The 23016-nt window shown below is 45.1% G+C and overlaps 1 protein-coding gene across 1 annotated transcript in view; it reads left to right on the top strand.

Moving 5' to 3' along the window:
* The first annotated feature begins 4332 nt into the window (after nucleotides 1–4332).
* LIMS1 (LIM zinc finger domain containing 1) overlaps nucleotides 4333–23016 on the top strand; it is a 139049-nt gene continuing 120365 nt past the window's right edge. The window contains exon 1 of the mRNA XM_077482617.1: nucleotides 4333–4493. Within this exon, the coding sequence (XP_077338743.1) occupies nucleotides 4465–4493 (29 nt within the window). The 5' untranslated portion in view covers nucleotides 4333–4464. The remainder of the gene's footprint in view (nucleotides 4494–23016) is intronic.

Below are 23016 nucleotides of genomic sequence, written 5' to 3'. Positions count from 1 at the left end.
AGGCTGGAAGGCGTCAGGCTGGAAGGCGTCAGGCTGGAAGGCATCAGGCTGGAAGGCCGGGACATCAGGCTGGAAGTCGTCAGGCTGGAAGGCCGGGACATCAGGCTGGAAGTCGTCAGGCTGGAAGGCCGGGACATCAGGCTGGAAGTCGTCAGGCTGGAAGGCCGGGACATCAGGCTGGAAGTCGTCAGGCTGGAAGGCCGGGACATCAGGCTGGAAGTCGTCAGGCTGGAAGGCCGGGACATCAGGCTGGAAGTCGTCAGGCTGGAAGGCCGGGACATCAGGCTGGAAGTCGTCAGGCTGGAAGGCCGGGACATCAGGCTGGAAGTCGTCAGGCTGGAAGGCCGGGACATCAGGCTGGAAGTCGTCAGGCTGGAAGGCCGGGACATCAGGCTGGAAGTCGTCAGGCTGGAAGGCCGGGACATCAGGCTGGAAGTCGTCAGGCTGGAAGGCCGGGACATCAGACTGGAAGTCGTCAGGCTGGAAGGCCGGGACATCAGACTGGAAGTCGTCAGGCTGGAAGGCCGGGACATCAGACTGCAAGGCATCAGACTGGAAGGCCGGGACATCAGACTGCAAGGCATCAGACTGGAAGGCCGGGACATCAGACTGCAAGGCATCAGGCTGGAAGGCGTCAGGCTGGAAGGCATCAGGCTGGAAGGCCGGGACATCAGGCTGGATAGCAGGCAGATGATTGGCAGAATCAGGAGGGTGATCAGGTTCGGCTGGCATGCAGGCAGACTGGAGCAGGTTGGTTGGTGCGGAGGCAGGTTGCGTTACTGGCAGGATCAAATGGGTAGGAAAGAACTTCCGTCTCTTTTTAGATTTAGCTACTGAAGGCCTGTAGGTAGCTGCAGATCTATAGGTAGGGGATGAAGCAGACTGGAGAGAAGGGTTGGAATATGGCAGGGAAGAGGTAACAGTGGCTGGGGGAAGTTCTTGAGGGATAGTGGGCCGTAGTAAAGAGGCCGTTGGATTAAAGGCAGGATATGTGCAGCAGGAAGAAACAGGGTATTGATATTTGGTGGGAAGTAGAGTATATTGGGCTGAAACTGAGGTTGCCATAGGTGATGGAGGAAGAGACTCTTGGGCAGGCAGGTGTTTGGTAGCAGAGAGGGTTAGTTGTGGGCTGGCTGTGGCTGATTGCAAAATACCAGACCATGCTAAAAGTAGTGGTTGTAAAAACTGCGGGTTACAGACTGCCTGTCTAACAAGGGATTGTACGGAATCAACACATTCTATTATCATCTGTTGGGAACAGGCTGTGTAATGCTCAAAAAAGTAAGGGGAATCATCTTCCAGAAGCCATACCAGTGATGCGACTTGATTAATACTGAAGGGGGGAGAAAAATCATCCTGGCCCTCTGGGATGCAGGGCAGGGCCAGCTCTGTGCAGATTTGAATTAACGGCTGAACATCCCCAAACAACATACAGCCCTGATCAACCCAGGAGTGAGCTAAACGAATGGTTTCCAACAGCTGATCACTGGTCCACCCTTTCAGTGTCTGGCGGAGATAGTCACCACTCTCAGACGCCAACAAAGCATAATAACGGATTACCTCTAAATTCATTTCAGTAAGCAACCTGAACCAAGATGGTTCCTCTGTGTAGCCACTTCTGGTCAGGGATGGCCTCCGGTATTCTGTCACGTACCAGATAAGACCAGAACTGTGTGGACTGCAACAGAGGAAACCCAAACGTGTATAAGTGAAATATGATTTATTAAAGAAAGTGAATAATATGAATACAACCACACAGTGCAATAAACCAACCAACAAAGACCCCCAAACAACAACAGACAGATATGTACAATAAATGGGAAATGCAAGTACCGTAAACGATAGGCAGGCCAGGGTCATACACAGAGGATCAGCAAATAACAAGGGCAGTCCAGAATCAGAGTCACAAGCCAGGCCAAGGTCATACACGGGGAGATCAGCAAATGGGGTAAGGAACACAGGACAGGGAGAGGATGGATGGATCAGACTGCAGGACAGGGATGATGGTAACAGGTGGGACAGGGTTGGGACCAGGACAGGGAAACAGGATCAGAGCCACGGGTCACAGGTTCAGGGAACAGGAACAGGAACAGGAACAGGAACAGGAACAGGAACAGGAACAGGAACAGGAACAGGATCGCAAGCAGCAGGTCAGGGCACAAGGAACAATACCGAGGCAAACATATGACTGCTTGCCAGCTATTTATAGGCCTGTGATTGGCCTCAAGTGACACCTGATTGCAGGAGGTGCTGCCTGCTCCATATTGCCAGGATCCATCCGCTGGTGGACGCCAGTACTGCGGCCCAAAGATGATATAGCATCAGCAGGGAAAAGCTCTCCTGACAGCTCAAAACTGACAGGAGACACCTGGTGGACCTCAGTACTGCACGCCAAGAGACAGATATTATCAGCGGATGGAACATTTCCTGACACAGTGCTCTCTATCTCGGTGTGGGTGTCAGTGTTCTCTATGTCAGTGCTGGTGTCAGTGAAGGAGATAGCAGTGGAAGGCATTAAGCAGGCATTAAAGTGCTGGTGTCAGTACTCTCTATCTTGGTGCTGGTGTCAGTGTTCTCTATGTCGGTGCTGGTGTCAGTGCTCTCTATGTCAGTGCCGGTGTCAGTGTTCTCTATCTCGGTACTGGTGTCAGTACTCTCTATCTCAGTGCTGGTGTCAGTGTTCTCTATCTGGGTGCTGGTGTCAGTGTTCTCTATCTCGGTGCTGGTGTCAGTGCTCTCTATGTCGGTGCTGGTTGTCATTGTTCTCTATCTCGGTGCTGGTATCAGCGTTCTCTATCTCGATGCTGGAGTCAGTGTTCTCTATGTCGGTGCTGGTGTCAGTGTTCTCTATCTCGATGCTGGTGTTAGTGCTCTCTATCTCGGTGCTGGTGTCAGTGCTCTCTATCTCGGTGCTGGTGTCAGTGCTCTCTATCTCGGTGTGGGTGTCAGTGTTCTCTATGTCAGTGCTGGTGTCAGTGTTCTCTATCTCGGTGCTAGTGTCGGTGTTCTCTATCTCTGTGCTGGTGTCAGTGTTCTCTATCTCGGTGCTGGTGTCAGTGCTCTCTATGTCAGTGCTGGTTGTCAGTGTTCTCTATCTCGGTGCTGGTGTCAGTGTTCTCTATCTCGGTGCTGGTGTCAGTGTTCTCTATCTTGGTGCTGGTGTCAGTGCTCTCTATCTCGGTGCTGGTGTCAGTGCTCTCTATCTCAGTGCTGGTATCAGTGCTTTCTATCTCAGTGCGGTGTCAGTGTTCTTTATGTCAGTGAAGGAGATAGCAGCAGAAGCCATTCAGCAGGCATTGCCAGCGCAGGATGTGGAGAACTCGGCCCACCATGGCTGAGGATCAGCACTGGACTGGTACCTCTCAACCCCCCCCCTCCCCCCCACAGTGGAGTCCCGCATAGGTGGGGCTAAGGGCAGGGCGGAGGGGGGTAAGCACCCATAAAAAGCGTCCGAAAAGCGCCACTTAAACAATGCTAAAGCACCACTAAAACGAAAACACGAGCGCTTGTAACCCCTTCTTTGGCCGCTAGCGTGGGTTACAAGTGCCCGTGAAAAGCGTCCGAAAAGCACAGCTAAAACTGAAACATGGGCGCTTGTAACCACTTCTTAGCCCGCTAGCGGGGGTTATAAGCGCCTGTGAAAAGCGCTGCTAAAACTAAAACATGGGCGCTTGTAACCCCTTCTTAGCCCGCTAGCGTGGGTTATAAGCGCCTGTGAAAAGCGCAGCTTAAACAGTGCTAAAGCACCGCTAAAACTAACGGCGCTTTAGCGCTAAAGCAGCCACAGCTACAGTGTGAAAGTAGCCTAGGGGTGTGACAGGGGGCGTGTCTTATGCCTACATACTTTTGATATTAGGTGTCGCTCTTCCCATCTCAGAAAGTTGGGAGGTGTGATTTTTAAATGAAAGTTTTAGCACTGGAAAATACTTTTTGAAAGTTTTATATAACTATATAGATCAGCCCAAAATGAGGAACAAATTAGAGAAGAGGGGCTTCCAAATCAGGGACAGTCCCTCGGAATTAGGGACAGCTGGGAGTTGTGTAACCTCTTTCCTTCCCTCTAGCTGCTCTCCTCCTAGGGGCCCCGGCATATAGCGGGTTACACATGAGCTCACAGCACGGAAATGCTAGTAATGACATCACTCCTGAAAACAGGGAAAAAAGCCGAGTGACAGCCTAGTGGGCGTGGATCTCCGGATTCCCGGATGTAAGGGACTGGCTTAGAGCAACCTGGGGCGTACTCTACATCCTTCCTCCTCCTGTCACTATGGCAACCCCTCCTCCGCCGATGATTGGCAGCCTCTGGTGGGCGGAGATGAGTCAGTGGCGGGCGTGGGACAGTGTGGAGTGGGAGGGGTTTTGCGCGCTCCCGGGGTTCAGCCCATCCCGCTCTCCCAGGATTTCTGTCTCTGGAGTCCCGCTGAGGAGATTCTCTGCACCTCGGAGTCCCCCCGAGCAGTCCCAATGTTGGGAGTCGTGGGAATGACGAACAGGTAAGAGTGGGCGGCCTGCTCCGATCACACGGTGGGGCTGGGGCGGCGGTGTGCTCCGAGTTGTACTTTGCGCTGTGTACTGTATGAGTGAGTGGGTGCTGGCTTCCCGGGGGGTGGAGGGGGACTCGGTGTGAGTCACGTGTGTACACCCAGTAAGGACTGTGAATGGGGTGATTGATGAGGGGCCATGCCATGGAATGTGTCCTCGTTCCCGAGCTGGGAGCTGGGACATCTGTCACATAGCCCTGTGTGTGTGGGAACTGCCCTTCTCCTCATAGTCCTGCCAATACAGCCCTTCCATCTGGCCTATAACTCATCAATGCAGCCTTCTATTCCATCTGTGCATGCCATTCACCCTCTTCTTCTCTTATTTATAAACTTCTGGGCTGCAGTACTTTACTGTCTGTGCAGACACACAAAGGTGTAGTCACCAGGGGAATACTAAGCCCCTTCCTGCCCAGCCCTGGCGCCCCTTTACCAGGGTCTCTAGAAGCATTGCCCAATCACATGACCATTATTAGGCTGGGTTCACACTGGTGCGTTTTTATCTGCAGTCCCAGTGTTTTATGTTTCCTGGCGCGGTGCGATTCCTGTTCAAATCACATGCAATTCTTCAGCCGTGTGATTTGAGCCATTATTCTGTATGTACCAAAATCGTGAAGGATCCTGCGTTTTTTTTTTGGCTGCACCAGAATCGTATCGCATAGTTGTATGCATCCAAGTGATCTGACTTTGCAAATCGCACTGCGTTTTGCAAAACTGATTTCAGGGTGCTGTTAACATAACATGCGCCCACCCCCAGCGGTACTCATGAATGGGGTGCGATTTTGTTTTTTGATGCGGCACACCAGTGTGAACCGGGGTTCTGTCAAATAGTGAATCTCATCAGATATTCGGATAATGCCTCTGATTTGGGCAGGACGTAACGGCACTCTAGCTGATATGTTGATCAGCTGGCGTGAGGTCAAAACTGCACATGCGCAGATCGTCTGAGGCATCTGCAAAGCGCAGAGGGAGAATCAAATTGTCAGATTCTGCCTCTTTCTCTGCACATGCATGAGACTTGAGTGACATCATAGGCGGAATCACAGGCAGAAGGCTATTGATTTTTGGTGTGTTGCAGGACGGTGTCAAGTCTTACACGAATCTGACAATTCAATTCTCCCTCCACACTTTTTTCTTATCAAGAGATAATGCCTTGATGATCTGCGCATGCGCAGTGTTGACGTCACGCTAGCTGATCAACATATCTTCTGGAGTGACGTTACGCAGATCATTGGAGGCATTATCAGATAAGATGTGCTATTCTGGCAATTGTGCTTGTAAACAATCACCTTGTAAAAAATAGAAATGAAAGGCAAAACATATTTGTGTATACATTTAAAAAAATATATTCTAATTCCCTTTTTTTTTTTCGCAAGTGATAGCATTCTCTCTGTTCTCAGCTGCACAAGAGCTGGGGGAGGAGAAGCAGCAGCACACTGAGCTTTCCAGCAAATGGCTGTGCAGGAGGGGCGTGTCAGGACAAGTCTGATCATTAGAGGAGAGCGGGTAGACTTCTCAGCACAGCTAGAGAACTGACCACAATGTACTCTTCTGCTTAGTGTGGTCGGCTTTTAAAGCTGTAGTAAACTGTTTTTTTTTTTTTTTTTTTTTTAAACCTGAAAGGCGATGTCTTAATGTGCTAGTATGCAACGCATACCTTGTGAGTGAGAGCATGTTGGCGCTGTCGTTCACAGCACATGACTCTGAGGTCCTGGGTGGCTGTTCCTTCAGAGTGCATGCAACGGTGACGTCACTGGCTGCATCTAAAGTAAATATCTCCTAACTGGCGCATGTTTAGGAGATATTTACAGTACATATAGTTAAGCCTTATTATAGGGTTCCCTATAGGTAAAATTCACGCATGGGCGTTTACTCCCACTGTAATAGGAAAGTAGAGGGACTGGCAGGAACCCCAGGGGTTTCACATAAAGAAAGCAATACGAAAAGAACAGGATACTTTCTCATACTGGTACATGATACAGCAGGCACATATCAGGACTATGAAATGTTGGGGGAACAAACGCTTTAGGGTCCTTTCACACGGGGCGGATCAGTTCTGATCCGCCCCGTGGATGTCCCTTTGCTCAGCGGGGATCACTCCGCCGATCCCCGCTGAGCAGGGAGATGACAGGTCTGTCTCTGCACACTGCGCAGGGACGGATCTGTCACAGCGCCGCTCTCCCCTATGGGAGATCGGATGACGACGGACCGCAGTGCCCGTCGTCACCCGATCCGATCCGCAGACGGATGGAAAAATAGCTTTTTCCTCCGTTACACTTTTTCGGATCGGAGCGGGTCGGATGTCAGCGGACATGTCACCGCTGACATCCGACGCTCCATAGACCTCTATGGAGCACCCGTTCAGGTCCGCCTAAAAAACTGACAGGCGGGCCTGAACGGGACGTCGGTGTGAAAGAGGCCTAAGTCATTCTGATGGGCTGAGAAATGAGTCCCATGCACACAGCTGTGGGGTTAGCTTTGTAACCAGGCTCTGTTACTGTTCACATGTAACCATTCATACTAGTGCTAACATGCAAATAGGGCTTCTGATCCAGTTTGGTTAACATTGTTTGTAGGTATGAGTACGCAGATTCTGGCAAATGGAACAGGTTCTGTTTGTAAGTGAGTCCTTACATCCAATGCATACCCATTTGCTTTCTATGGGCTGTTTGCAGGCATGTCAGAGCTAGTACAAAAAAAGTAAACCGCTTTGGCTGCTGCACAGGGATAAGTAATTATGTGAATGAGCCTTAAATTTGCTAAATGTATTCCAGGTGCATCGAAACAAAAGGGTCTGCAAAGTCTTATAGTTTGTTGTGCAAACAGCCATAGACTGAATGGAAAAGCCTTTATCCTGCCACCATGCTGCTATATATGGGGAGGCGCTGATCTCTTTGCAGAGGTCCAAACACTTCCTGCTTTGTCTTAGCCAGCGCTTTTCATTTAGTGGGATGTATGAACTTTGCTGATTGCAAGGCCTGACTGGGCATCATATGATGTCCTGCAGGATAACAGTTGCTGCAGGACCGTTGATCGGCTTTTCCTCACTCACTGACGTCTGACAGATGCGAGTAAAGGAGAGCTGATTGGCTCTCCTGACAGGGGGTTTATCAGTGCAGCCCCCCCTCGGATGCCACCCAGGACCACCAGGTATGCCCCACCCCCCGACCAACAGGGAAATGTCAGTCAGTGCCCACTCACAATGCCTACCAGTGCCACTAGGGATTGCCATCAATGCTTATCAGTGCCACCCATAAGTACCCATCGTTTTAGCCTTTCAGTGGCCATGAGTGCCTGTCAGTGCCCGCTCATTGGTGTTGCCTTATCAGTGAAGGAGAAAACATATTTACAAAATTTTATAACGGAAACAAAAGTGAAACTTTTTTTTTTATTATTTCAAAATTTTTGGTCTTTTTTTTTTTTTAATTTGTTTAGCAAAAAATAAAAACCGCAGTGGTGATCAAATATCACCAAAAGAAAGCTCTATTTGTGGGAACAAAATGATAACAATTCTGTTTGGGTACAGTGTAGCGTAAGGGCCGGTTCACACAGCGAGGCGCGGCGAGGCGTCTCCGACTTACCTCGCCGCGACCTGCGGGGAGCTCAGCGGCGACTTGCAGAGGACTTCTGTATAGAAGTCAATGCAAGTCGCCCCCGAAGTCGCCCCGAAGTAGTACAGGAACCTTTTTTCCTGAGTCGGAGCGACTCGAGTCGCTCCTCTCAGAACGGTTCCATTGTACAGAACGGGGGCGACTTGCGGGAGCGAGGCGAGCCGTGTCGCCTCGCCTCGCTGTGTGAACCGGCCCTAACCCCGCAATTGTCATTTAAACAAAGCAGAAAGCTGAAAATTGGCTTGGGCAGGGAGTGGGGTAATTGCCTGGTATTGAAGTGGTTAAAAATAAAATGGTAACACGCTTTGTTTTAACACACCTGGAATTTATTTAGTACAACCCCCAATTAAAAGAAAAAAAAAAAGTTGGGCCACTGTTTAAAATTTACATAAAAACAGATTTTTTTTTTGCAAATCTCATTAACCTGTATCTACCATGGTGTAGCATTCCCTCTTCTCTAAACACTGTAAACATCTGGGACCTAAGGAGACCAGTTTCTGGAGTTTTGGGGGAGGAATGTTGTCCAATTCTTGCCTGATGTAGGACTCTTAACTGCTCAACATTCCTGGGTCGTCTTTGCTGTATTTTTCTTTTCAAGATGCACCAAATATTTTCTGTTGGTGAAAGGTCTGGGCTGCAGGCAGGCACGTTAAGCACCCGGACACTTAGGCCTCATGCACACTGGACATTTTTTGACGTTTTTACAGCAGTTTTTGGCTTATGGCATTTTTTTCTACAGTCAAACTCTCCAGCATGTTATCCTGTGTCCATGCACACATAGGCTGTTAGCAACTGTTTTTGGCTGGGGAAAAAAAAGAGTGGGTCAAATGCAGATAAGCACTCAAATGTGGCTCACCAGCGTTTTTTAAAATGTTTTTGATCCATTTAAAAAAAAAAAAGGAAAAAAAGAAAGCTAACGTGGAAAAACACTGATTAACGCTATTGCAAAAACATTGAAAAACTCACTGCATTGCTTCTGGCGTCTTTATAACTTTATTTTAGTGTTCCGTGTACATGAGGCTTTATACTTTGACCTGCAAATATGCTTGAAAAGGATGTTGTCTAGATGGGAGCATATGTTGCTCTAAAACCTGGGATATATCTGTCGGCACTGATGGTGCCTTTCCAGATGTGCAAGATACCCATTGCATATTCACTAATGCACCCTATATTATCAGAGATGCAGGTCTTGAACTGAACGCTGATAACAAGGTCCTTCTCCTTTTAGTCCAGGGGACATGGTGCCCATGGTTCTTAAAAAATGTCAAATTTTAGATTTTTCTGACCACAGAACAGTTTTCCACTTTGCAACAGACCATTTTAAATGAGCTTAGGGCCAGAAAAGACAGCAGTGTTTCTGGATCATGTTCAGATATAGTTTCTTGTTTGCATGATAGAACTTTTTACCTTGCATTTTTGAGTGGCACGACAAACAGCATTCACAGAAAGTGATTTTTGGAAGTATTCCTAAGCCCATGCAATGATGTCAATCACAGAATCATGTCTGTTTTTAATGCAGTGCCATCTGAGGGCCAATGATCACAGGCATCCAATATTGCATTTTGGCCTTGTTTCTTGCACTCAGAGGTTTCTCCAGATTCTGTGAATCATTTGATATGATGTACTGTAGATGATGATATTTTTAAAGTCTTTTCAATTTTACCATGAGGGAAAAAAGTATTTGATCCCCTGCTGATTTTTGTATATTTCCTCACTGACAAAGAAATTATCAGTCTATAATTTTAATGGTAGTCTTATTTTAACAGTGAGAGACAGAATAACAACAAAAATATCCAGAAAAATGCATTTCAAAAAAGTTATAAATTGATTTGCATTTTAATGAGTGAAATAAGTATTTGATCCCCTATCAGTCAGCAAGATTTCTGGCTCCAAAGTGTCTTCTATACAGGTAACAAGCTGAGATTAGGAGCACTCCTAAAGGAAAATTCAAATTTCCCAATCTCAGCTTGTCACCTGTATAAAAGACACCTGTCCACAGAAACAATCAATCAGATTCCAATCTCTCCACCGTGGCCAAGAAAAAAGTTTTCTAAGAATGTCAGGGACAAGATTGCAGACCTACACAAGGCTGGAATGGGCTACAAGACCTTTGCCAAGCAGCTTGGTGAGAGGGTGACAACAGTTGGTACGATTATTCGCAAATGGGGAAAAAACACGAAATAACTGTCAGTCTCCCCCCAGTCTGAGGTTCTAGGCAAGATCTCACCTCATGGAGTTTCAATGATCATGAGAAAGGTGAGGAATCGGCCCAGGACTATACGGGAGAAACGTGTCAATGATCTCAAGGCAGCTGGGACCATAGTCGCCAAGAAAACAATTGGGAACACATTATGCCGCGAAGGACTGAAATCCTGCAGCACCCGTAGGGTCACCCTGCTCAAGAAAGCACATGTACAGGCCCGTGTGATGTTTTCTAATTAACGTCTGAATGATTTAGAGGTGAACTGGGTGAAAGTGTTGTGGTCAGATGAGACCAAAATTGAGCTCTTTTGCATCAACTAGGCTTGCCATGTTTGGAGGAGGAGCAATGCTTCATAGGACCTCAAGACCACCGTCAAACATGGAGGTGGAAACATTATGCTTTGGGGTGTGTTTCTGCTAAGGGGACAGGACATCTTCACCACATCAAAGGGACAATGGACGGGGCCATGTACCGTTAAATTTTGAGTGAAAACCTTCCATCAGGCAGGACATTAAAAATGGTTCATGAATGGGTATTCCAGCAAGACGATGACCCAAAAGACATGGCCAAGGCAGTTTGTTTTGCACTCCTGTGACCTGTTTTCAGCAGAGACCGGGCTGAAGTCCGCTCTCTGATGTCGCAGGAATCAGTCCAGGCACCGCATCGTCATGACAAAGTCTGGATCTGCCAGGTGCCTGGATTGATACCCATCTCAGCCTTTTGGCTCTCTGCAGAGAGCTGCTGATTGACGGCCAGTGGCTCTCTGCTTGGGGAGCTGTGGCAACCAAGCAATCGGCGATGTTTGATTTCTTGGTTCTCAGTGCAGAGAAGGTGGTAAAAAAAATAAACTGTTTTAAGGTCCTGGAGTGGCCTAGCCAGTCTCCAGACCTTAACCTCATAGAAAATATGTGGAGGGAGCTGAAGATTTGAGTTATCAAACGTCAGCCTCAACCTTAAAGTGGTTCTGCACTCAAAATACAACATTTGCCCATTCTGTTGCCTATAGTTAATATATCTCATAATGCCACCTGTTTTTTTTTTTTGATTCACCTACCTTTTGTAATCTTCAGTACTTTATTTCAAACCCCTGCGGCGATGGGCGGTCTCTTGCGGCGATGGGCGGTCTCTTGCGGGGATCAGCGTAATTTCCTGTTGGAGATCACAGGAGACAGTGCGGCTAATGCACCCGACATCTCGCGAGATTTCGGGTGCTACAGCCGACATCTCGCGAGATTTCGGGTGCTACAGCCAACATCTCGCGTGATTTTGGTAATTACAGCCGAGATCTCGCGAGATCTCGGCTGTAATTACCAAAATCACGCGAGATGTTGGCTGTAGCACCCGAAATCTCGCGAGATGTCGGCTGTAGCACCCGAAATCTCGCGAGATGTCGGGTGCATTAGCCGCACTGTCTCCTGTGATCTCCAACAGGAAATTACGCTGATCCCCGCAAGAGACCGCCCATCGCCGCAAGAGACCGCCCATCGCCGCAGGGGTTTGAAATAAAGTACTGAAGATTACAAAAGGTAGGTGAATCAAAAAAAAAAAACAGGTGGCATTATGAGATATATTAACTATAGGCAACAGAATGGGCAAATGTTGTATTTTGAGTGCAGAACCACTTTAATGACTCAAAGAGGAGTGGGACAAAATCCCTCCCGAGATGTGTGCAAACCTGGTGGCCAACTACAGGAAACGTCTGACCTCTGTGATTTCCAATGAGGGTTTTGCCACCAAGTACTAAGCAATGTTTTGGCTGTTACTAATTAACTTAATTAGTTGCAAAATCTTCCAGCTCTTTCTTGTCAGCACCACTTACTTGGCAGCTTTTTGTTGCTCTGCTGCAACTTTTTTGAGACTCGTTCCTGTCATTTCAAAATTATTATTTTTTTTCTTTTAAAAAGGTTACAGTTTCTCACTCTAAACATTTTGATATTATTTTTATTTTATATTGTGAATAAACTGGGTTTATGAGATTTACAAAGCATTGCATTCTATTTTTGGAATTGAAGTTGTATATTTAAAACGAAAGGTTCGTTTGGGCTTCAAGTCTGCCCAGATGTGCTTAGAGATGAAGTCAGGGTTGATGCAAATTCCCTGTAATAATATAAAAAAGGCACGTCTGCTGGGCATTTAACTTTCCAGATGGGAAATTATATAAATCTACCCAGTTTAGTCTCTGACTGAATTTTATCCATACAAGGTATAGGCAAATGTCCCAAACAGGAAGATTCAATGAATGTGTGGAATGTCTGATTCTTTTACTTTGTTGTGCAATGTGTGTCCTATCACCCACAGGAATTGAGAAGAGTAATTGCAGTACCATATGGCTGATACGGCAAATGTCTTCAAACAGCAGGGTTGTGTTGTGTTTTATACTAACCTCTTCAGTGACCTTTGAGTAGTCTGACCAACTGTTGTTCTTGAAAAGTGCAGTAGGATGTCTGCAAAAATGAGTATTTAGTATACATCCGGACTGTAAGGTCTCATTCACACGGTGCACACATAATCGTACGGCCTTAAAGGTAGTGTTTACCCGTTCGGGAATACAGAGGTGTTTATGCATCCCTGTGCAGGGAATCCCATTGCTGTCAGTTCTATACGCCATCTGTGAACGAGTCATAAAACCTTTACTGGCTCTTTAATTCGTTTTATATAACTACTTGGTGTATTTTGTGTGCAATTATTACATTTCTAGTGTGGTTTTAGGCAGATCATTCAAGCGCTAGCAAACTCTTGGAGAAACAAAGTCCCCCCCGTGTGGCATGTTGTCACCGCTGACACGGCTTCATGTCCATCCTGTCTTCATTCATGTTTTCGGGCTGCAGCCGCTTAAATGGCTGCTCCCCAATGATGTCACTTCCATGCAGGGGTGTTGGCGATGGCACACAGCTCTGGTGGAACAGCACAGGTATGCCTTTCCCTCAGAGCACATGTGGCGGTGATGTCAACGACTGCTGCTTGCTAGAATATCTCCTAATCAGTACACCTTTAGAAGATATTCATTTTACCTTCTGGTAAGCTTTATTATAAGCTTACCTGTATTTAATAAAAATAAAATTGTTTACTACCACTTTTAATTCTGTTTTATTTAAAGAAGAACTGCGGTCTGCTCACATAATTTGTAATAAAAACCTCTTTGCCATTCTGAAGCTTCCCTCTATATATATATATATATATATATATATATATATATATATATATATATATATATATATATAGTGAGATTCTGTACTTGCCAAATATGCTGCAGAAATCTCCTTCCACTGAGTCTGGCTGCATCCATTTTAACTGTGGGCCGCTGAAGCTGCTTCCTGTTCACTTCCTGGATTTACACAGAAGCACAGCTCCAGCTCTGCAGCTCTCATTGGCCCTCTTATGACTCACCGCCCCACCTAGCAAACTCTCTCCCGAGAGAGAGCTGTGCACAATGTCATAAGCCTAGGCTAATGACCAGACAAGAAATAGGAAGTGGGCTGTATAAGGTAATTACTAGCAGAAAATAAACGTTTTACTATCCAAAGTTAAAACAGGGGCAGGAGGTTTATTAGATGGAAAGATAAAAACAGTGACTGAAGGTCCGCGTTAAAGTATGTGTGCAGCCAAAATATTTCTTTGGTGTTTTTTTTTTTTTTCTCTCTAGACAGGAGGAAAGGTTAGAACCCCTGATGCGTTTTTTTTTTTTTTTTTTTTTTCTGTTTTCTCTGAGATTTTCCCTCACTTCCTGTCCTGACCATGTTTCCTCCAGATAGAAAGATAGGGGAACTCTGCAGCGGCAGCATAGAGCAATAAGAATGTTAATGTAAGTGTGTTTAGTAGAGTTCGGGAAGGACTTGACCCCCCTGTCAGATGTCCCATAATTTCCCTCACCAAAGCAGGCAATACACTATACGTTCTGTTAGTAAATCTAAAGGAGATTGTACAAACAACTATGTAGTATAAGCCTGTGTGATTGGATATAAATTAAGTTGTGTTGGTTTGTCCTCCTATTAAATGGATTTGGTAAATTCAAATGAGATTGTACAATCAAATTGTTGCCTTTATGGCAACTCTAATAATGTTTCTAACACAGACTGTAGTAAGAATCCCAAGCCTTGTTTTAGTGCACCAATCAATGCTAGTGATCTGAGAACCCCTGATTTAAGATTGAGAGCAGTAACACACCCATTGCAGAATCCTTGCGTTCTGTGACATTGTAAACTTGATGTAAAAATGAAAATCGCAATATGAAGTTTGGATTCCCAGCCCCACCCTAATTCAAAATTTTAGGCTGAGTTTACATACCTGCATGCACGATATGTGACATTTTATGTTTTAGAAAGTTTTGTTTACGTGTTACCCTTTATTTTGCATCCCGGGGTTCAGATTTAATATGGAATAATGCCTGAGAGTACTATAAGTTGGCTAGAGACAAAACAGCAGCTGTCATCTATCTTAAAGCTTGCTCTGATTGAAGCCAAGACCAACCTGTCTGATAAGGAAAGTGCCTGTGCCCTATTCATTCCCTGGTGTGTCATTTTTCGCTTGAGTCAGAGCCAAGTCAAGACTTTTCAGCACTGAGGCAAAGTGGCAAAGGAAAATGTGTAAAAGGAAAAAATGATTCGTTTTTGTGACCGTATTTTCCGTATCCCAAAAACTTTTAAAGTGGGAGTAAACTCCCATGGATGTTTTTTATCTATAGTAAGGCATAACTTTTTTAGATACAGTAAATCTCTTCCAAACATGCCCCATTTAGGAGATATTTACTTGTGAAGCCACTGGGGAAGGTGCATACTATGCTGAGAGCAATGTCATTGTGGCTCATCCAATCAAAGTACCGGAACTCGCCAACCCAGAAGAAATACCAGGTGAAGATGGAAGCCCTGTCAGCAGTGACAATGCGCTTCTGGAGGGCTTTGTTTTAAGGTAAGTTTGCGATGCATATTAACACATTATAACTTAGCCCTGCAGGTTTACTACCTCTTTAGAGCGTTTTCTAACACCAAGAACAACATTGGTAAATATTGTAGCTTACCTTAGACAGGTGGTGGCTGCATTAGGTTTCTTATTTCACTGGATGATCCTGCCGGTAACACTTCCTGCCCTAGGGTGTCGACACTCACGCACAGACGAAGCTCACTTGAAATTACAAGTCCAATGTACTTCTGTCAGAATAATTTGGGAATATTTTTGCACTTATACAATTGAAGAGGTTTTGTTAGATCTGTTTAAGACCAAAATAAATCGTCATATTCCCAACTCTTCAGATCAGGTTCTTAAAGTGGAACTACCGTATATACTCGAGTATAAGCCGAGATTTTCAGCCTCTTTTTTGAGGCTGAAAGTGCCCCCTCGGCTTATACTCGAGTCACCGCTGTCTGACTGCTCGATCAGCGTATCGAGCAGACAGACGGCGGACATTAAAATTTAAAAGCCGCGCCTCCTTCTCCGCCTCCGCCTGTGATAGGCGGAACACTGAATTTCCCAGCAGTCAGTGTTCCACCTATCACGGACATCCGCTCATTCTCATACTACGGACGAGTATGAGAGGATGTCCGTGATAGGCGGAACACAGGCTGCTGGGAAATTGAGTGTTCCGCCTATCACAGGCGGAGGCGGAATTTTGAATTGTAGAATGGCCGCCGAGAAGAGCGGCGATCCATCGGCACGGCACGGGACGGAGGAGGCACGGGAAGGAGGAGGCACGGCACGGGACGGAGGAGGCACGGGACGGAGGAGGCACGGCACGGGTCGGAGGAGGCTCGGGACGACGGCGGCTCGGGACGGAGGCTTGGGACACAGGTAGGCTGGACACACACACAAGGCTGCACGGACACACACACACACACACACACACACACACACACACACAAGGCTGCACGGACACACACACACACACACACACACACACACACAGGGATGGATGGATGGATGGATACACACACACACACACACACAGGGATGGATGGATGGATGGATACACACACACACACACACACAGGGATGGATGGATGAATACACACACACACACACACACACACACACACACACACACACACACACACACACAGGGATGGATGGATGGATGGATGGATACACACACAGGGATGGATGGACACACAGGGATGGACGGACACACACACAGGGATGGACAGCCATGTCTCACCCTCGGCTTATACACGAGTCAATAAGTTTTCCAGTTTTTTGGGGGTAAATTGGGGGCCTCGGCTTATATTCGGGTCGGCCTATACTCGAGTATATACGGTACATTGTATCTGAACAAAACAAACCAAAAATTTTAATGTTGAAAGCAAAATCTCCATGCTTTATTTTGCTCAGAAATCACTTTGAAAAACCTCCGCTAACATTCCTGTCCGTGGCCATCAGTAAGAGCAAATGATTCATGTAGCATTTACTTCCTGGAATTCATCTGCCCTTGGTTCCTGCATGCAGACGGGAGGGTGTGCTTAGCTGAGAAAGCCTCTCCTAAAGGCACTCGGGATGTAGGACATTTTTCCTAGGCCTGGAATTCAGCAAGTAACTGAAGAAATGTGAAAAAAAAAAAAAAAGTAAAACAAATATGTTATACTGTTCCTATCTATTTACTAATATGTGTGTGTGTGTGTGTATATATATATATATATATATATATATATATATATATATATATATATATATATATATATATATATACTTTTTTTTTTTTTTTTTTTTTTTGTCTGTTTCTTCATTGGTCACAGCTTTTCTTTTATGTTTTCTGACTGGAAAACTCTGATCATAAGATTGATTCATGATTCTCTATATTAAACTCGCATCTAGCGGCCAAGTAATTGTGCTAGAGCAAGCTGTCCTGAGATTGCTTTCCAGACAGCTGATTAAGTGCAATATTATGGTATTTACAGCAGATGTGTTGTAGGGAGTGTTTTACTGACTTTGTTCCAATGTAATTAGTTGGCTTGTGTTTCTTTTAGTGCATTTATATTTTCAACAATGAGGTAACCTCACGTAAATCAAGGGTCTCCAAACTTTTCAGTACAAGAGCCACATTGTATATTTTACAAATCTTGGTGGGCTAAACAAATGTTTTATAAATGTATGTTTAAATAATTTCACTTTGAGATAATATGATATAATTAAGGGCTGATTTACACTGGAACGTGGTGCAGGAAAGGCATTTTCTGTGTGCATTTCCTGTATGCAAACATGCTGCCCTTGCAAGAGGCATCTGGAAGCCATTCATTGTTAATGGCACCCCAAGCGCATCTTGCCAATGCTGTGCATTTGTGCCCCCCAGATTGTGTTGTACTGTAGTACTACTATGTGGTCCGGTGGGGCATGATTTGCAAAAATAGTGCTTGCTCTACCTTTTTTTTTTTTTTTTTATTTATTTATTTTTTTGTGACCTCTTGTGTTTTTGGCAGCCCATTGAAATCAACTGGCCCTAAGAACAGAGAAAGAACAGTTAGGCTAGGTTCACACTATTGCGATGCGGGAACGCCGCGAATCCGTGGCGTTTTCCCGCATCGCATACCTCCCGCCGGCAGTTCACACTGCCCTATGCGGACGGCTGGGGGTGTCAATGTTATGTTAATGACACCCCCAGATCCGTCGGCATATCGCAGTGCGATCTGCCGACTCGCACAGGAATCGGATCGCATGGTGTGAACCCCCATGCGATCCGATTCCGTTGCGGACCCAAAAAAGGGTCCTGTGCGAGTTTGCTGCGGGACAGCTGCGAGTTCAGCCATACTATCTGTATGGCTGAACTCGCAGTGCTACGGAGATCGGATGTGATTTGCTGTGCGAATCACATCCGGTTCTCCCCCCGCAGCGGTGTGAACCCAGCCTCAAAGCAAGGAAATTCCAAATAAACTTGAGACTAAAAAGTCAGAGTATCACTTACATCAGAGCCACTCCTTCCATCAGGGCTATCGTCAGAGTCCCCATCAGAGTACACTTTTACCACAGACCATAACAGCATGGCTGATAGCCAGGGGTGTGGCTGTAGTAGCAGGCATAAGCACAGCATTTTTGGACAGAGTAAGTGCTTTGCCCTCCCCCCCCCCCCCCCCCCCCCCCCCACATAAATGCTGGGGGAACCCAAATTGGAGAGCAGAGGTCCTTTGTGGCCCCAATTACAGTTCTGCCTACATCAGAGGCCCCTTTACATCAGGGACTTGGGTCAGAGTCTTCATCAGAGCCCAACATGGCTGCTAGGAGCAAAAGGGGTTTGTTGTATTGAGATATATTACACCCCCCCCCCCCCCGGATTCGTACATTTATTCAATTAAATGCAGTTAGTAAATGTGTGAATTTTGGGTGAAAGATGTATGTGAATCTTAGGTGAATACGTTTTATAAATAGGCTCCTTTTTTTAAATAAAATATTTTTAATGCTTTTTAAGGAAAAGTGAAATGACTTTGTTTTGTTGACATTTTAACATATTAATGGCTCGTCTGTGTGTGTGCATAAATATAACCTGCCACTAAAACTGTGACTGCAATGCAGGAATACCAATAGCTCAGTCCTATATTTTTATTTAAATGAGTAGCAGCAATGGACATCTGTGGGGCTGCCATTTACAAAAGACTAATGGCCCTTACACACGATGTAATGTAGTGAGTGTGCATCTTGTATAACAGTGTAAGTTTGCTGTCCCCTCAAAATAACTCAACACACAGCCATTAATGTCTAAACCACTGGCAACAAAAGTGAGTACACCTCTAAGTGAAAATGTCCAAATTTGGACAAAAATATTTTGTGTGGCTGCCATTATTTTCCAGCACTGCCTCAACCCTCTTGGGCATGAAGTTCACTAGAGCTTCACAGGTTTCACTGGAGTCCTTTTCCACTCCTCCATGACGGCATCACAGAGCTGGTGGATGTTAGAGACCCTGCGCTCCTCCGCCTCCTGTTTGAGGATGCCCCACAGATACTCCAATAGGATTTGGGTCTGGAGACATGCTTGGACAGTCCATCATCTTTACCCTCAGCTTCTTTAGCAATTCAGTGATCCTCTTGGAGGTGTTTGGGGTCGTTATCATGTTGGAATAATGCCTTGTGGTTCAGTCTTCAAAGGGAGAGGATCATGCTCTGCTTCATTATATCACCGTACATGTTGGCATTCATGGTTCCCTCAATGAACTGTAGCTCCCTAGTGTCGGCAGCACTCATGCAGCCCCAGATTATGAGACTCCCACTACCATGCATGACTGTAGACAAGACACTTTTGTCTTTTTACTCCTCACCTGGTTGCTGCCACACACGCTTGACACCATCTGAACCAAATACATTTATCTTGGTCTTATCAGACCACATGACCTGGTTCCAGTAATCAATGTCTTTAGTATGCTTGTCTTCAGAAAACAGTTTTCAGGCTTTCTTGTGCATCATTAGAAGAGACGTCCTTCTGGGACAACAGCCATGCAGACCAATTTGATGCAGTGTGCAGCGTATGGTCTGAGCACTGACAGCTCAGTTTCAGGGTCTTGGCAATTTTCTTATAGCCTAGGCCATCTTTATGTAGAAACAATTATTTTTTTCAGATCTTCAGAGATTTCTTTGCCATGAGGTGACATGTTGAACTTCCAATGACCAGTGTGAGAGCGATAACACCAAATTTAACACACGTGCTCCCCATTCACACCTGAGACCTTGTAACACTAACAAGTCACTTGACACTGGGGCAGGAAAATGGCTAATTGGGCCCAATTTGGACATTTTCACTTAGGGGTGTACTCACTTTTGCAAGCTGTTTAGACATTAATGGCTGTGTGTTGAGTTATTTTGAGGGGACAGCAAATTTACACTGTTATACAAGCTGTACACTCACTACTTTACATTGTAACAAAATGTCATTTCTTCAGTGTTGTCACATGAAAAGATATAATAAAATATTTACAAGAATGTTAGTGTTGTACTCTTGTGAGATGCTATGTGTAATTGAAATTTTAAGTTTGGCTCCTGCTCTCCTTTTCAGAGATAACTTTTGAAATCTCCTCTATCCTTTTAAGGAAAAATACTTTATTTCCAAATCCTTTTCAGCACAGTTTACTAGAGGGAGATGGTTTAAAGTTAAACCCTGCAAAAAACAACCAGATCCGAGGGCTTAAAAGGCTCACAAGAGCCATCACCTTCAGTTCTTCTTTACCCCCCCCCCCCCCTTTTTTTTATTTTATTTTATTTATTTATTTATTTTTTTTGCCTTTTAAACACTCCTGGTACCAGAACTAAGACCTGTCTGACAAAGTGATTAATTCTCTGCTCCCAAAGCAGTAGGGTTGCACCGCTACTAGTATCCGTGCCAATTCTGAGTAGCCGATGCTCCATCCGATACCTGATTCCCGGAAGTCAGTGGGTGGGAGAAGGCGGAGCACAGTGTGAGTTCTTGCAGGCTGCAGTGGAGGAAGAAAAGCTTATGGGGCAGGGGTGTGAGTCGCAGCTGCAGCGATCCATCAGCATCGGTGACCCAGGCCATCAGAATCATTAAGGAAGTGACGGCCTGAGTCTCTGACAGAGGATGTACACTGCAACGCCCATCTTGGTACACCCTGCGCTCGGCCTAAGTAGCCTGCGGTCACAAGGTGATAGCAGACATCTTGTTACACCCAGCCCATATACTGTATGGGCTGGGTGTAACAAGATGTCCACTGCTGCATTCTGACTAGGTTTACTGAGGCCGAGTGTAGGGTGTATCAAGATGGGTGTTAGTGTACAGCTCACTCTTTTTTATCAATTTTTATTTTGGTGCTGCAATTTTTTTCAGTGCCACAGCCTACCAAACAGTTCCAATTATCAGTGTGACGTGTCGGCCATCAGTGCCCTTCAGTCCTGCATATCGGTGCCAGCCATTTAGTGCTGCAAATCAGTGCCCATCAGTCAGTGCCACATATCAGCACTGCTGCATATTAGGGCCTCCTTATCAGTGCCAATGCCAGTTACAGTTCTTCATAATTATAAAGAAGATATTGTTAGTCTGTATTATGCTTTGAAAACTGTCACTTGACATTTAAAAGTATCGGTACTTGTACTCGGTCTTAAAAAGTGGTATCGGTGCAACCCTACAAAGCAGGAAGCCTGTTACTGGGACCATGTACTACTTGATCTGGCCAGTGGTAGCTGCTCAGTCTAAGTGGCAGTGATGCTGAATTTCATACAAGGAGTCTTGGACGAGGGCTTGGCTTCCAGTATTCTGAAAGTGCACAAATACTGTGCTAGTATTTGTACTCTGAAAACCAGAAATTCTTTAGTCTGGTGAGTCTTCAAAGCTTTTCTCTGATCTCTGAAAGGGCCTGGGCTTACCCATTGTAAATGCTAACATTATATATCTCAAAATTAAACTGACCCTCCAGGTCACTAAATTTGGCCTGTAGTCGGTGAGATAAAGCCCTAAGCAAGTATGACATCTTTTGTTATTTTGTCTTTTTTAGAATCGCTTTAAATCCTGTGAATATGTGCTGCTTTGTCACACATGAGCATCTATCACCAGCCCTCTGTGCACTGACACCCCTATCCCAGTTCCAGCTTCTAACAAGTTCTTGAAAGGGTTAGTTCACCTTTAAAAAGCTTACTATGTTTCAGATAAGGGGGCCCCTATGAACAATAAGCACTTTGCAGATTAAAAAAAAAAAAGCAGCTCCTTTCATTATCTTTAGTCCCTGCAAAGCTCTTGCTTCCGGTTGTAGGTATTTCAAAAGATGTATTTGGATTACCCTTAAACGTACCTTCTCACAGACGCTCTGCACTCCTCGCTGACAGCCACTCCCCCGTAAGGAGCAGAGATTTGAGTTTCCCTGTATGTGTGTATAATATATATATATATATATATATATATATATATCACATGTATGCTGTGACTTTCCAATTTTTTTTCTAAATTTCATGCAACTCCCCATTCTTATTCTTGTTATAATCAGAGCTTTGTGAGACAGAATATCTGCATCTCCTCGGGTTCTCTTCTTCCAGTCACAGCAGTGTGGAGCCTCACAGGGGAGGAGAAAGCTGAGCAGAGTTAAATGCTAGTGCATGTGCCAGGCAAAAGGCAATGATTCATGGGACTTGTAGTTTCTTATTAGCTCAGTGAACTACAATCCCAAAAGGCATTTCCAGAAGGAAGTAGGAAGCGGAAGATACGTGGTTTTTTTTTATTTTTTTTTTTTTTTTTTTATTTATTATATATATATATATATATATATATATTATAATATATTTTTTTTTATATCTAACAAAAATGGGATATGCAGAACTGGGGTGAGTAATTTTTTACAATTAATGTTAGGCATGATTTATGAAGGAATTCTATTTTTTTTGCTGGAGGTCAACATATATGCTTTAAACCCTCGTATTGATTTATTTATTTTTTTTCTGACAAGATGACTATTAGTCAGCATCTTGAACACTTCCCTTTTTTTTTTTTTTTTTTTTTTTTTTTTTTTTGCCAACTTTTATCAATTCCCATACAGAGTGAACACAAAGCCCACTGGACAGGGCTGGCTGTAATCTGTATCTCTTCTCTCTTTACCATAGAAATTCCTGCTGTCAGTCCTATATATCAATGTTAGGACTTGTTCACACCATAGTGCATGTGCTAGCAAGCACATAACATACACACAATGTCTGAATTCATTATTTTTTTTTTTTTTTTTTTTCATTCAATTTATTTATAAAATGCTTCTCACAAGGGACA

This window comes from Lithobates pipiens, unplaced genomic scaffold (assembly GCF_037356315.1).
Source record: "Lithobates pipiens isolate NorthernLeopardFrog02 unplaced genomic scaffold, aLitPip1_a1.2 Scaffold_16, whole genome shotgun sequence".
NCBI classification, from domain to species: domain Eukaryota; kingdom Metazoa; phylum Chordata; class Amphibia; order Anura; family Ranidae; genus Lithobates; species Lithobates pipiens.
This window is presented reverse-complemented; position numbering and strand designations above follow the sequence as displayed.